Source organism: Anomaloglossus baeobatrachus, chromosome 5 (genome assembly GCF_048569485.1).
Source record: "Anomaloglossus baeobatrachus isolate aAnoBae1 chromosome 5, aAnoBae1.hap1, whole genome shotgun sequence".
Lineage (NCBI taxonomy): Eukaryota > Metazoa > Chordata > Amphibia > Anura > Aromobatidae > Anomaloglossus > Anomaloglossus baeobatrachus.
In genome coordinates this window covers 520,578,143-520,594,069 of record NC_134357.1, presented here as the reverse complement: position 1 = coordinate 520,594,069, position 15,927 = coordinate 520,578,143, and the positions used below count along the sequence as shown (strand labels likewise).

Genomic DNA, 15,927 nt, shown 5'->3' with positions numbered 1-15,927 from the left:
TTGATTATTGTGGGTTTTTCTGGTATGCTGTAACCAGTTTTTTAATCATTTATGCTTTATACTCAGCACAGACTTTTGTATGTTAATGAATTATATGTTTTATATGGATCTCACTACTCACCTGGGTAGCCATATGTAGGAATCTCCTCTTTATACCACTCTTCACCCCTCACATAGGTCTCTGTAGTATTAATATGGGTCAGATCTTCACCCTGAAACAAACATTGTAAAAGTCACAGACAGATGGAGAAGTCACATCTATGATTAGCTCTAATCCTGCCATCTCCACCGTTCTTATTACACAAGTAGAAAAAACATATAATACTGGTGGATAAAACAAGACTGAACACAAGACCTTCACAGCCATCTACACATCATAAGGAGATTTCATGACACCTTCTCTCCATCTACCTGATGATCCTGAGGAACATTGGGATTTTTTTGTTTACAGTCGTGTGGGAGAAGAGGACGGGGACATCTCTCTGGCGCTGTCGTTTTACTGGATAGAACTGGAGGAAACATATACAGGAATTGAATTCATTCTTTACATACAGATAATTATAGGCCGTGTGTATTTAGTCCTGTCTATTACCTGGTGATGTGAGGGGCTGGGGAACCGCCATCATGACGTCCTTGTACAGATCTTTGTGTCCTTCTAAATACTCCCACTCCTCCATGGAGAAATAGATGGTGACATCCTGACACCTTACAGGAACCTGACACATACAATGATACCGTCATCCCCCGATCCCTTCATAGCGTTACTGTATAATGTCCCAGCATTCCCAGCAGTGTCACCTCTCCAGTCAGCAGCTCAATCATCTTGTAGGTGAGTTCTAGGATCTTCTGGTCATTGATGTCCTCATGTATCAGGGGGTGAGGTGGAGGCCACATGATTGGGCTCAGGGGTCTTCCCCATTCCTCAGACACAGGGGCCTGACAGCGATCACTAGAGGTCTTCTTCACTACTGTGTAATCCTGGATATGGAGAGACACAGTAATAAATCTCACTACAGACATTTCCAGAGTCCTCACCTCTCCAGTTCTGTCCATCTGTTATTCCCATAGATAAGAATGATGTAATGTGACGTCATCAGAATCTCTCACCTCTCCAGTAAGCCGGAAGAGGATCTCTAGGGTGAGATGTAATATCCTCTCCACTATCTTGTCCCTGTCCCTATGCATCATTGATGGGTCAATCAGGAAAATTCTCTCCTATAGACGATCTGCACGGAGAGGATCCGATATTGTAGGGACCTGAATGGAGAGAAGATGAGCCAACGTAACATTATTAGGAATTCCATGTAAAAACACAGATGATGAGGGGAAACATAAGGAGATGAAACATTTTCATGTTGTATTTTCTCTTTGTGGAAGAACTAGAACTGTGAAGACCACAAATTGTCTGTAATGACATGTTTGAGAAAGAAGTTCAGTGATTGGTGAAAGATCCCAGAAGCATTGGAAAAGGAGCGGGAAGGAAACCTTAATGTCAGTAGCGTAGTTACGAGGGAGGCAGAGGGAGCGGTCGCCCCGGGCCATGGACCTGGAGGGGCCCACCCAGAGCTACTGCGATCCAGTACTGAATTGGAGGAATTCACTGTACGAGCGCTGCAGGGCCAGAGGAGAACTAAATCAGCTCCTTCCCAGATGGAAGACAATATCTGCTATTAAAGACCTGCGATGATGTCATGCACATGTGACCCCTGTGTGGGAGGAGCCACATAATTTTGCCAGGCAGAAAGCAGCAGGAAGTAAAAAAGAAGCTGGAGGAGATGTGGACATGTATGACAGGTAATGCAGGGACAGGGAGACATGGGGGTGCAGGGTAAGTGGCATATGAGGGATGCAGACTGTGACAGACGGGTGTTTGAGAGAGGAGTAAGGGGGTATAAGGTGCGTGGTATATGGGGGGCACTAGGCAGATTGTGGGAGATGGGGTGCAGGATATGTGGGTTATGAGGGGACACGATGTGTGAGATAAGGGAGTGCAGGGTCTGTAAGGGATATTGGTTTGTAAGGTGTGAGGGATATGAGAGTGCATGGTGTGTGAAATATGGGGGTGCAGGCTGTGTGGGATAAGGGGGTGCAGGGTCTGTAATGGATATTGGATTGTAAGATGTGAGGGATATGAGAGTGCAGGGTGTGTGAAATATGGGGGTGCAGGCTGTGTAGGATATAGGAGTTCAAGGTCTGTAGGGGATTTTGGATTGTAAGGTGTGAGGGATATAGTGGTGCAGGGTGTGTGGAATATTAGTGGTTCAGGGTGTGTGAAACATGGAGGTGCAGCGTGTGTGGGATAGACCCTCACAAAGGAGTTGAAGATGAGGGATAAGGTAAGTGTTCCACCATGGAGCTGAAGGTGCAAGGAACTTTTACTGTAAAGTGTGGTTCACTCAGTATACAAAGTGACGGCACATTATGGGAGGCAGTATACAAAAGTAAGAACAGTCTAACAGTATGGGGGGAGTACTATACAAGGGACAGCGTGAAGGCACAATTTGGAAGCTGTATAGTGTGAAAAGGAAGGTGTGGACAATGTGGAGGCCATTGTTCATATCGCAGGTACATTATGTTGTATGGACAGCGTATAGGCCATAGTTCATGGGGGGGCTAGTTTGATGGTTATTTTTCATATGGAAAGATAGTGTGGTGGACATAATTCATGGGGGTGGGATGGTGTAGTGGTTGTAGTATATAAGGGAAACAGTGTGGGGGCCATGTGTCATAAGGGGGACAGTGTGGGGGTCACTTTTTGGTCAAGTAGCATAGTGGGGCTAATATGCACAGTATATGGGTTATTTAGTGCACAGTATGTGCAGATATTTTTTACTTTGGTATAATTATAATGACACTTATTTTGTAAGGTATCACATTGGGATGTGCTGCAGAAGACCAGAGAAGATGAAAATCTACAGAGATGAGCTGTGGATGTCCAAAGTCATCATAATGTCTGGACAAGTTGGAGAAGAATGTGATGATTAGAGATGAGCGAACCGGTCGTGGTTCGGCTCGAGTTCGGTTCGTCGAACGGAGGTCCCGTTCGAGTTCAGTTCGTCGAACGTTCGACGAACCGAACTCGAACCGCATAGAAAACAATGGCAGGCATTCACAAACACATAAAAACACCTAGAAAACACACTCAAAGGTGTCCAAAAGGTGACAAACAACTCACAACACAACACAAACACATGGGAAAGTGACAAGGACATATACTCATGCGAAAACAAAAGAGCTGGACAAGGAAAAAGAGGAGGAGACACAGATATAGGCATGGCACGCCCTTCTAAAATCATGTAAAACACCGCAAGGTGACTCCAAGCGGAGTCTCCCTTTTTTCCAAAAATTGGGCCACACAGACACCCCATCAGTGGCAGCACTTGTGCCCTAGTTGCAAACAGGATGTTTTGATTTGCATCAAGCACATTCAAAAATACGCCATAATTAACCGTCCCCAGGATGACACCGGGGTAGGTAGCTAAGTCTCTCCTGATCCCAGCGCTGTGCATCTTGGATCATTTTTAAAAACAATGTAAGCAAGGGTTACTCCAAGTGGAGTCTCCCTTTTTTCAAAAAATTGGGCCACACAGACACCCCATCAGTGGCAGCACTTGTGCCCTAGTTGCAAACAGGATGTTTTGATTTGCATCAAGCACATTCCAAATCCACAAGCATTTACTCTCCCCAGGATGACACAGGGGTAGTAAATTCCTTGTGGATCCATGACTTGTTCATTTTGATGAACGTTAGTCTGTCCACATTGTCACTGGACAGACGCGTGCGCTTATCTGTCAGCACACACCCAGCAGCACTGAAGACACGTTCAGAGACAACGCTGGCAGCTGGACACGACAAAATCTCCAAGGCGTAACTGGAGAGCTCTGGCCATTTTTCAAGATTTGAAGCCTAAAATGAGCAAGGCTCCATTTGCAAAGTCATGGCATCAATGTTCATTTGGAGATACTCCTGTATCATCCTCTCCAGCCGTTGACTATGTGTCAGACTTGTTGTCTCTGGTGGCCTTGCAAAGGACGGTCTAAAAAAATTATGAAAAGATTCCATAAAATTGCTGTTACCAGCACCAGATACGGTCCTACTGGTACGGGTAGACTAAGAGAAACCAAGGAAAAAATTGTGAAAACATACCCTGCTGTAACTAAATAAAAGCATAGTGCATATAAACATAGGGTACTTAGTAAACACTGTTTTTGATCAAAAAAAGCATAAAGCTATCCCACCAACGCCAAGGTGTACCCAGTTGGGATAGTACCTACACTCTCTAATATTAAAACCTTACCATGGGTCTAAAATAGGCCTCAATGTGGCTAAGGGCTGAGAGCGACCGGGTCCCAACAGGACACACACAGTCAGGGGGATTCACAGAATGAAATGTCCAGCTCGCTGAGAAGGGGGCCACTCCCTGTTTGTACTGAATACAAAAAAACTACATAAAAACAAAAAAGTGGTACGGGTAGACTGTTGAAGATGACGAGACCGTCCCATGTTTGTCAAGTTACAACTGGGAGATTCACTCCCTGCACCTGCACGGTTGTTTGGTGGAAAAGCCGAGCTAAGATCGAGTAACAGCTTCTGCTGATACTCCTGCATACGTGCGTCCCTTTCTATGGCTGGAATTATGTCACAAAATTTGGACTTGTACCGGGGATCTAATAGTGTGGCAAGCCAGTAGTCATCATCACTTCTAATTTTGACAATACGAGGGTCATGTTGGAGGTAGTGCAGCAAGAAGGCGCTCATGTGTCTTGAGCAGCCATGCGGACCAAGTCCACGCTGTGTTTGTGGCATAGAGGTGCTAACCGTTCTTTCTTCCTCTGACATCTCCCCCCAACCTCTTTCAACTGAAATTTGACCAAGGTCTCCCTCATCCGCTGAGTCTTCCATGTCCATGGACAGTTCGTCCTCCATTTCTTCATGTTCTCCTGCACCTTCCTCAACATTTCGCCTGCTACCATGCGCCCTTGTTGATCCCTGTCCCCCATGGTCCCATGCCTGCCGCGTTGGTGATGATGAACGTCTGGACCTTGGTGATGTTGTTGAGTCTTACACATATGAATCCTCCTGTAGTTCCTCCCCTTCCTGTTGTCCCACCCCCTGACTCCGAATAGTGTTTAGCGTGTGCTCCAGCATGTAAATGACTGGAATTGTCATTCTGATAATGGCATTGTCAGCGCTAAACATATTCGTCGCCATGTCGAAACTGTGCAGAAGGGTGCATAGGTCCTTGATCTGAGACCACTCCATCAGGGTGATCTGCCCCACCTCTGCATCTCGTTGGCCCAGGCTATACGTCATGACGTATTGCACCAGGGCTCAGCGGTGCTGCCACAGTCGCTGTAACATGTGGAGAGTCGAATTCCAGCGTGTCGGCACATCGCATTTTAGGCGATGAACCGGCAGGCCGAAAGACTTCTGGAGCGATGCAAGTCGCTCAGCTGCGGCGGTTGAACGGCGGAAGTGAGCAGACAGTTTTCGTGCCCTGGTCAGAAGGCCATCTAGGCCGGGATAGTGTGTTAAAAATTGCTGGACAACAAGGTTCAACACTTGAGCCATACAAGGCACGTGTGTCACCTTGCCCAGGCGAAGGGCCGCACCCAGGTTTGCAGCATTGTCACACACGGCCTTACCGGTCTGCAGGTTGAGTGGAGACAACCATTTATTAAACTCGGACCGCAGAGCTGACCACAACTCCTCAGCTGTGTGACTCCTATTCCCAAGACATGTCAAGCTAAAGACCGCCTGATGCCATTGCGCTCTGCTACCAGCATAGTAATGAGGGGTGCGTGATTCCTTCTGCGCAGTGCGAACGCTGGTGGCCTGACCAGGCAGGCCTGGGGCGGAGGTGGAGGACCCAGATGAGGTGGAGGAGGCAGAAGCAGTGGCGGAACTTGGACAGACAGAGGATTGACACACAAGTCGTGGGGACGGCAAGACTTGTGCAGCAGACCCTTCACCATCTATCACCATAGTTACCCAGTGCCCAGTCAGCAACATGTAACGTCCCTGTCCATGCTTACTGGTCCAAGTATCGGTGGTGAAATGCACCCGTTCACACACAGAGTTTCTCAAGGAAGCGGTGATGTTGTGTGCGACATGCTGGTGTAGCGCGGGCACACCTTTCTTAGAGAAGTAGTGGCGACTGGGCATCTGGTACTGGGGCACAGCGACAGACATAAGGTCTCTAAAATCCTGAGTGTCCACCAGGCGGAAAGGCAGCATTTCGGTAGCCAAGAGCTTACAGAGGGATAAAGTCAACCTCTTAGCTTTGTCATGGGTCGCAGGAAATGGCCTTATATTTGTCCACATCTGAGGGACAGAGATCTGGCTGCTGTCTGTAGACGGTGTTGAGTAGGGTGTCCCTGGAAAAATGCAGCTTTGTGAGGAAAATGCAGGCGTAGACATGATGTCGCCTTCATCCAACAATGGTGCTATCGATGTCTGAGAGAGCTGTACACACGTACTTGTTTCCCCTTCCAAACCAACTGACGACCTACCAAGCAAACTGCCTGTTGCGGTTACAGTGGTGGAAGTTGTGCGTGGAAAACCAGGTGTGACAGCTGTCCCCATAGTCCTAGAAGATGAAGAGCGCGCGGATGCACTAGAAGGGGCAGGCGGTGGATGGTTCGCTCCGCTAGGTCGCATTGCAGCACGGTGAGCTTCCCACCGGGACATATGATATTTATTCATGTGACGATTCATGGAAGAAGTTGTCAAACTGCTGAGGTTTTGCCCTCTACTAACAGAATCATGACAAATTTTACAGATCACATAATTTGGGCGATCATTTGCTATGTCAAAAAAGGACCAGGCTAGGCAAGGCTTAGAGGGCATGCGACCTGTTGATCCACCCCGACTAGTGCTCAGAGGCAGAGTGGTGGCTGAGGATGCAGTTGTAGACGTGCTACCAGTACTCCGACTCTGTCCAGGAAGGCGCAAGGTAACTTCGTCATCAGTTGCATCCTCCTCCACCACCTCTGTTGACCTCCTCGAGTGCCTGACTGTGGGTTGACAGTAGGTGGGATCTAGAACTTCCTCATCAATTATTGTGTTTGCACTCCCCTCACCCTCAGACCGAGCCTCTTCTTGCCCTGACCGAATATTTAAGTTGTCATCCCAATCTGGTATCTGCGTCTCATCGTCATCAGTATGTTCCTCATTGTCTATAACAACAGGTTTTACAGTTTGTGAAAAAGGGTCAACATTATGCTCAGAAACTTGGTCCTCACGGCCTGAATCAGAGTCACAAAGGTTCTGGGCATCACTGCAGACCATTTCCTGGTCTGTACTCACTGTAGCTTGGGAGCAGACCTCTGATTCCCAGGCTATAGTGTGACTGAACAGCTCTGCAGACTCAGCCATCTCAGTTCCACCATACAGTGCAGGGCGGATGGAGACTTCAGAGCTGGGAGAAAGCAATTTTGATTGGGATGACAACTCAGACGACTGGTGTTTTTTGGATGCGGTAGTTGAGGTGGCGGAGAGGGCACTTGTTGGACCACTTGAGATCCATTCAAGCATTTTCCTTTTTTGGCCATCATCTACCTTTGTTCCAGTTGTTCGTGTCCGTAAAAAAGGGAGCACATTGGATTGTCCACGGTAAGTAGTAGACATCTTACTTTTGCTGGAAGATGGTCTATCTTCAGCAGATGTTAATGGAGCTTTGCCACCTTCCCCACGGACAAACCCTTTTTTTCCTTTTCCAACACGCCTCTTCCCCTTTCCACCAGCATCTGTCATTTTGCCACTCATTTTGATTGCGACAAGATTGTGCACTTAAAATGTGGTAGTAAAAATTGAGAGGTGGTGTAGATTGCAGCGGTGGTCTATCTTTATTAACAGCAGAATAAACAACAATAATTATCACTGACAATGCAACTACGGCCCTTAAACTGGCAGCAGTGTTTGCTAGTATAATGGCTTAGTAACAATGAGTTTGAGTGTGCAATGCAGGCAGACGTGCTGCAAATATCTTTGCACTAGTGGGACAATACAGAAGTCCAACAGCCACGTTTAGGATGCCACTAAGTTCACTCAGTGTTTGCTAGTATAATGGCTTAGTAACAATGAGTTTGAGTGTGCAATGCAGGCAGACGTGCTGCAAATATCTTTGCACTAGTGGGACAATACAGAAGTCCAACAGCCACTTTTAGGATGCCACTAAGTTCACTCAGTGTTTGCTAGTATAATGGCTTAGTAACAATGAGTTTGAGTGTGCAATGCAGGCAGACGTGCTGCAAATATCTTTGCACTAGTGGGACAATACAGAAGTCCAACAGCCACGTTTAGGATGCCACTAAGTTCACTCAGTGTTTGCTGTTAAACTCTGTTTTCACGGACCTGTCACCTATGGCTCTGACCCTGCCGGTATGGGCCCTTAAAAGGACTGATAGAAACTTCTATCCCTATTCTGTACAGCGCTGTGTATGGAGCGTACACTGCAGTATCGGAGATAGGAGCTGCACCAGTGATGACTGACACCAAGGACGCAGAAGGCAGATAATGGCGTGCTGGAGGAAAATGTCCGTTTTTATAATGCAGGGACATGTGACATGGACATCCTATCACACATGCCGTTGCTTCTCTGGCTAAAAGTCCACTTAGCTGTGTGTGTGTCTGGGATTGGCTGACATGCTGGCCCGCCCCACTACACGCTCGAGCTTAGGGAAGGAAGACCAGGAAAAAAAAAAAAAATGGTGATCGCCATTATCCATACAGCAGTGATCTGAATGCGCTGTTCCCGCACACTATACACTGAAATTTCATAATAGTGTGAGTCACAGAGTGACTTACACTATTACAGCGGAAAGCCAGCTAGTAATTAGCTGGTCTTTTTGCTGCTAGAACCGTTCTCGAACGTATCTAGAACTATCGAGCTTTTATCAAAAAGCTCGAGTTCTAGTTCGATCTAGAACAGCCCCCAAAATCACTCGAGCCGCGAACTGGAGAACCTCGAACCGCGCTCAACTCTAGTGATGATACAAAACCAATCAGAGAAAAGGTTACCAATAAGGCACCTGGATCTAAGGTATGTATACAGTTGTGCTCAAAAGTTTACATACCCCAGAAGGTTTTTATTTTTGCTTTCTTGGCCTTTTTCAGAGAATCTGAATGATAACACAAAAACGTTTTTCTCCACTCATGGTTAGTGGTTGCTGTGCTTTCTCTTTTTAAATCATAATGATAACCAAAAACATCCAAATGACCCTGATCAAAACTTCACATACCCTGGTGATTTTGGTCTGATAACATGCAAAAAAAGTTGACACAAATGGGTTTGAATGGCTAATAAAGGTAACATCCTCACCGGTGACCTGTTTGCTTGTAATCAGTGTGTGTGTTTAAAAGCTGAGTGAGTTTCTGGGATCCAGACTCTTGCATCCACTGACGTTTTTACAGCAGAACAAAGTGAAGGTTCTGGAGTGGCCATCTTAATCTCCTGACCTCAATATCATTGAGTTAATCTGGAGAGAACGCAAGAGTGCAGTTCATGTAAGAAGGCCCAGGCATTTACAGGAACTGGAGGCTTTTTGTCAAGAAGAATTTTGCAGCTTTACCATTTGAAAAAATAAAGGACCTCATCCACACCTATCACAAAAGACTTGAAGCGGTCATTGATATTAGAGGGGACAATACACGGTATTAAGAACTGGTATGTGAACTTTTGATCAGGTTCATTTGGATGTTTTTGGTTGTCATTATGATTTAAAAAGGGAAAACACAGTAGTTTGACAATAAATGGCTTCACCCAACCACCAACCATGAGTGGAAAAAAAGTGTTTGTGTTATCCTTCATATTCTTTGAAAAAAGGCCAAGAAAGCAAAAAAATCTGCCGAGGTATGTAAACGTTTGAGCATAACTGTATATGTGACGCCCTGGCAAAACCGGGGTGTCACAGAGGTCTGCATCCATCTTTTTGGTGCAGATCTCACTCTCCCTTAGGGAGTTTCCAACACAGTTACACACAACACTAGTGGGTGGAGCTGAGCGGTCTGAAGTGTCTGGCAGGGAACTATATAGGGAGTTTCCAGTTGGCAGGCAGCAGTCAGTCTGCAGGAGGTGTGGAGTCTGGAAGGACCTCCAGTGTAGAGCTTGGGGCGAGGGGCAGTAAGGGCCTCAGGAATAGGCCAGCCGCTTGCGGGGAACCCAAAGTGGACCGTGACAGGGTAGTGGCCCGCCGGTGTCGACTGTCGGGACCCGGTCCGGACCTGTGCATGGAGCAGACACAGACATCAGGCAGGATAAAAGCACCTGTATTACACCCTTGGGTGAGGGGCCCGTCCTCACAGCATCCGAGGGCACCAGTTACCAGCAACTTGGTTAATTCCTGGACTCGTGTCAATTATTGCCTTATATCGTGAGTACTCCTGCACCACCTGGTCCAAGCCGTGGACTCCACCCGTCACTCCCAATCCATCACACTGAGCCTCGGGGCATCCACCCCTACCCAAGGAGGGGTCCAACATCTAGCTGCCACTCCTCTGCCCCGGGTGCTCCGCAATAGCAGCGGTGGTACTCCATCTTACCACACACCGTTGGTGGCGTTACGAAGAATCTACAACAAATCTCCCGCACATATTACGCCCCTTTTTATTTGAGTGTCCGCGCGACCCCCGAGTCTGGAAACCCCTCGAGCCACTGCGGATCCGGATCCGAGCAGTCAGTCTGCTGACGTGGGGGCGGCACATATATACAGGACAATCACCACCTTTTAGTGACCGTCGATCGGTTGGTTATATGAAGACGATCAGCAGTCGTTTAATGGCCTGTGACAGAAAACTTGTGCATCCTCATAGCAGGTGCACCGCACGCTGTCAGGGATTTCCAGTGCCAGCGGTGAGAGCCGGCTGTCATGTGACCAGAAATGTGTGATTTGCAGACTTCTGTCCACATTCCGACTAGACATGTGCGACCTTGCTCAGTATACTTGCATCACATGGTAAACCTGGACAATCCCTTTAATATGCCCCTACTGTGCATGATATAACATTGATTTCGGTAGCATATGTGCAAGGCCATACAGTCCGTGAAAAACACTGAAGAACACGTATCCGAAACACAGACATCTGCATAAGGCTTTAGTCTGACCAGAGGGGGGTTTGATCAATTTAAGTGCTTAGGGCAGCATGAACGGGAACTATGGCCCTGCCGCTACACTTGACAGTATAAGGCTGGGGCCATACGGGGATTACTGCGATCCCCTTGCATGACACTCGGCTCACTCTGGCAGTACAGCAGAGCCGAGTGTCATGCGAGTGTCCCTGCGACTGAAGTCTGATCGTGCGAGCGGGCCGAAACTGAGGAGGGGAGGGCCGATGCTGCAGAAGGGTGGGCTGGCACGGAGGAGGAGAGGGAGGGATTTATCTCCCTCTCTCCTCAGTAGCCGGCTATTGCTATTCTCGCCCTGCACTCGCGGTACACCGTTGTACCGCGAGTGCAGTGCGATTTTTCTCTCGCCCCATAGACTTGAATGGGTGCGAGAGAAAACAGGATAGCATTACAGTCGCAACATGCTATGATTGTTTTCTCAGTCAGATTAAGGCTGAGAAAATAATCGCTCATGGGTGCTGGGACATAGGCTAATATTGGTCCAAGTGGAACGTGATTCTTTTTATCGCACTCCAGTCGCACCGATTTTCATGCCGTGTGTCTTAAGCCTTAGTGTGCACATTTATTCTGACATTTGTTTTCTTTTTCTAAGACCATTTGGTTCAAGAACAAAAGTGGACATGCACACTGCCTCATTGGAAAACATTGGTCCGAGTACGATCCAATGTTTTCTTGGATCGCACTGGAAACAAAAATATGGTCATCTGCACAAGCTTTAAGGCTATGTGCCCACGCTACAGGATTTATCGCGGATTTGACGCGGATTTTGACGCGGATTTAGCGCGGATTTGCCGAAAATCTGCAGCACAGCTACTCCCCAGCCATTTCAATGGCATTTTGGAAATGCTGTGCCCATGCTGCGGATTTTTCCGCTGCGGATTTTGCCGCGGATTTTGATGCGGAACAAACTGCAGCATGTCAATTGTTTGGTGCGGATTTGGTGCGGATTTTCTGTTTTGAATGGGGAAAAAAAAAAAATAAAATCCGCATCAAAATCCGCGGCAAATCCGCGGTAAATCCGCGGTAAATCCGCGGCAAATCCGCGGGTGCGGATTTGCCGCGAAAGTTGCGGATTTTCAGGCAAAAAAATCCGCAGGGACCTTTTACTGTGGACACATAGCCTTAGGGTGCGATACCATAGTTGTAAATATGGTACCTAGTTAGGGGCCCACTCAGATGTTTGCCCCCCCCCCCTCCCCGAGCTAAACCCCTAGCTACGCCTCTGCTTAATGTGAATATTACAATCTTTATTATTTTACAATATTACAATATATCCGAAAGCTTTTCTTTGTATCTGCTACCTGTCCGGTCCAATATGCACCCAGAACCACGAGCAGTTCTGGGTGCATATTGCTAATCCCTGCCTAACAGTCCCTGTATCTAGTAGCATTGATAAAGAGACCTTTAGAAAAAGTATTTCTAAAGATCTTTTACCAGTTGGCCCCATTAGCATGTTAGTACACCGCTGTGGGTGTACCAACATGCTAATGAATACGCAGCGTCACAGGATGATCTCACTCACCTCTCTGCTGCCACGCTTCCGACGCTGCATTTCGGCTCAGTGTGCATGACTCCAGAGGTTCAGTCATGCACACTACTTTAGTTTGAAGCCAGGACGCGTACACCCGGCTTCATAGTGCGCATGACCTAAACTCCGGGATCATGCGCACTGAGCCGAAATCCCTCGTCGGACACGATAGCGGCAGAGAGGTGAGTGAGATCATCCTCTGACGCTGCACATTCATTAGCATGTTAGCACACCCACAGGGGCGTACTAATATGCTAATGGAGCCAACTGGCAAGGGGAACTAACGCTCAGGTGACTAGTGCCATTGCACATTAGCGTACAGTAAAAGATCTGTAGAAATTCTCTGTATCTATGCTACTAGATACAGGGACGGTCAGGCAGGGGTTAGCAATATGCACACAGAACTGCTCGTGGTTCTGGGTGCATATTACACCTGACAGGTTAACTTGAAGTTGGTATGAAAAACTAAACAAATAAAAAAACTACACAAAAAAGTTATTTATTCTACATAGTGAATGCTTAAAAAAGAATGAAAGAATGAAAAGTAATATCTAAGTTGCCTTTATTATTCATTCTTCTCTAAGCCCTGCTATGGAGTCAGACTACAGGAGGCCGACGGAGGCAATGAAGATCACGTTCTCCAGCACAGAGGCTGTTATATCAGAAGACCGTACGTGACTGGGATCCTGTCAGAAATATTCAATGGAGTGAAAGCGTCTTATCTCACTACTATATAATCCTCCATGAAAAAAGAACTACATCTCCCATCAACCACCAGGAGAGAGTCAGGAAGTGGAAGGAGCCAGAAAAGTGAGGAGAGAGTAAGGCCTAAGACACACGGCATGAAAATCGGATTGAGTGGAATGCGATAAAACATTGCATTCTACTCGGACCAATATTAGCCTATGTGTCAGCGCACATGAGCGATTATTTTCTCGGCCTCAATCGGACCAAGAAAACAATCGCAGCATGCTGCGATTGTAATGCGAGACTCTTTCTCTCACACCCATTCAAGGACCGAGAGAAAAATCGCACTGCACTCGCGTTACACCAGTGTACCTTGAGTGCAGGGCGAGAATGGCAATAGCCGACTACGGAGGAGAGAGGGAGATAAATTCCTCCCTCCCCTCCACAGCTGAGGTCCGATCGCATGATCGGACCTCAGTCGCAGTGACATTCGCATGACACTTGGCTCCCACTGTGCTGCCAGCGAGAGCCGAGTGTCATGCGAGGATCACATTAGTCCCCGTGTGGCCCCGGGCTTAGATGAAGTGTCAAACCTCAACAAACGCGGACCATGGAAATGTAGCCCAACAGTCTGACTGAAAGTCCTTTGTTTTATCCACGGAAACTAGAGCTAAAATATATTAAGTTTTCCTGAGGCAGACAGAGTATCTCCCACTTTATTTATCTTCCTAAACGGACAGAGCTATAGCCGCCTCAATTTCATGTAGGAGATACAGACCATTAACTTTAGGCAGTGAGGGGACTGTTACTTTAAAGATGACTACTAGAATACAAGCTAACAAAAAAAAACAAGGCTTTACTCACCTTCCTTGAGTCGAGTGCTCAGTCTCTGCAGCTGCTCCGGGTATTAATTATTGTCTGCTGAGGTCACATTGATAGCACTGCAGACAATCATAAAGTTTGTGTTGACTACTTAAGCAGAGTCACAGAGCTTAGTTATTGGCTGCAGAGCTGTCGATGTGACGTCAGGACTACAGACAGTAACAGATACCGGGATCAGGAGTGGAGACTCAGTACACGGGAGGGGTGAACCAAGTACATATATATTTTAAAAAAAATAAATAAATAAAAATCAATCTACACTTGAAGATACAGGTTTTCCGAAACTGGATAGTTATACCAAGGAGAAAACCTGCAGGTTTGGACATTGCAAATATCTAAACATGTTCTGGTGGAGATCAGTGCCCCAGAGAACACTCTACCTTTGGGAAACATTGCGCTAAAATGCAAGTTGTAATGTAGCAAAGGAAAAATTATCTTTAGAAGGCATCTGAAAAACTAAGTGAACGAGCATGCGAGTGGTTTCTTCTCAGTGTGGTTTGGCTTAAGTGTCACTTGAGCGGAGGCGAAACTATAATATGGGATTGGACTATCCTAAAATGGCCTTCTATGAGCCCTGACCTAAATCCTATAGAGCATCTTTGGAAAAGGCTGAAACATGCCATCTGGAAAAGGCAACCTTCAAACACCAGACAACTGGAGCAGTTTGTTCTTGAGCAGCGGCCAAAATACCTGTCGAGAGGTGCAGAAGTCTCACTGACAGTTACAGGAGTCATTTGATTGCAGTGATTGCCTCAATAGGTTGTGCAACCAAATATTAACTTAAGGAACAACCATCATTTCTGTCCAGGCTGATTTCATGAGTGTTATTTTTTTAAAATTCTATGGAAGCAGAAAAGCAATCTCTGACTGTCATTTGTTCATTTTTGTAGATTTTTCTTATTTATTATTACTTTTGTCAGACTCAAGCTATTTCTGTGACCATTGTGGGTTTTTCTTTCATTAAATGAGGGGTACCAACAATTTTGACCACGTGCGTATATGTATGTTAGTATATATATATATATATAAATATATATATATATATATATATATATAAAAATACATACACACCGTATTTTTCGCTTTATAAGACGCACCTGATTATAAGACGCACCCCCAAATTTGGTGAAGGAAAAGAGATTTTTTTTTTTAATGTTAAATGGGGTCCATCTTATAATGCCAGTGTCCGTCTAACAAATCCTATAGGGTATATGTCCCTCATAGCCCCCCATCCTAAAATTAGCCCCCCTTAATCTGGATATGGCCCCCTTATATTGAATATAGCCCCCTTGTGCTGGGACACGTCCCCCTGTGCTGCCCATGGCCCCTATAGATGGCACACCTCCCTTGTGTTTGATATGGCCCCCATACTGTGCCCATGGCCACTATAGATGGCACATCTCCCGTGTTTAATATGGCCCCCATACAGCTGCCCATGGCCCCTATAGATGGCACATCTCCCCTGTTAGATATGGCCCCCATACTGCTGCCCATGGCCACTATAGATGGCACACCTCCCCTGTGTTAGATGTGGCCCCCATACTGCTGCCCATGGCCACTATAGCTGGCACATCTCCCCTGTATTAGATATGCCCCCCATGCTGCTGCCCATAATAAAATAAAACACTCTTTCCTTACCTTCTCAGCGCTGTCCCTCCTCGTGTCTCCCTCCGTGGGGTTGAGCTCCGAGTCCTCCTCCACTTCC

General features: G+C 46.7%; 1 protein-coding gene across 1 annotated transcript in view; it reads right to left on the bottom strand.

The window, feature by feature from the left end:
- LOC142312877 (uncharacterized) overlaps positions 1 to 15,927 on the bottom strand; it is a 237,509-nt gene that overhangs the window by 164,107 nt on the left and 57,475 nt on the right. Inside the window, exons 12-17 of the mRNA XM_075351861.1 lie at positions 2,875 to 2,953; positions 1,108 to 1,185; positions 799 to 978; positions 593 to 716; positions 412 to 509; positions 122 to 212 (exon numbers count right to left, since the gene is read on the bottom strand). Of these exons, the coding sequence (XP_075207976.1) occupies positions 122 to 212; positions 412 to 509; positions 593 to 716; positions 799 to 978; positions 1,108 to 1,185; positions 2,875 to 2,953 (650 nt within the window). The remainder of the gene's footprint in view (positions 1 to 121; positions 213 to 411; positions 510 to 592; positions 717 to 798; positions 979 to 1,107; positions 1,186 to 2,874; positions 2,954 to 15,927) is intronic.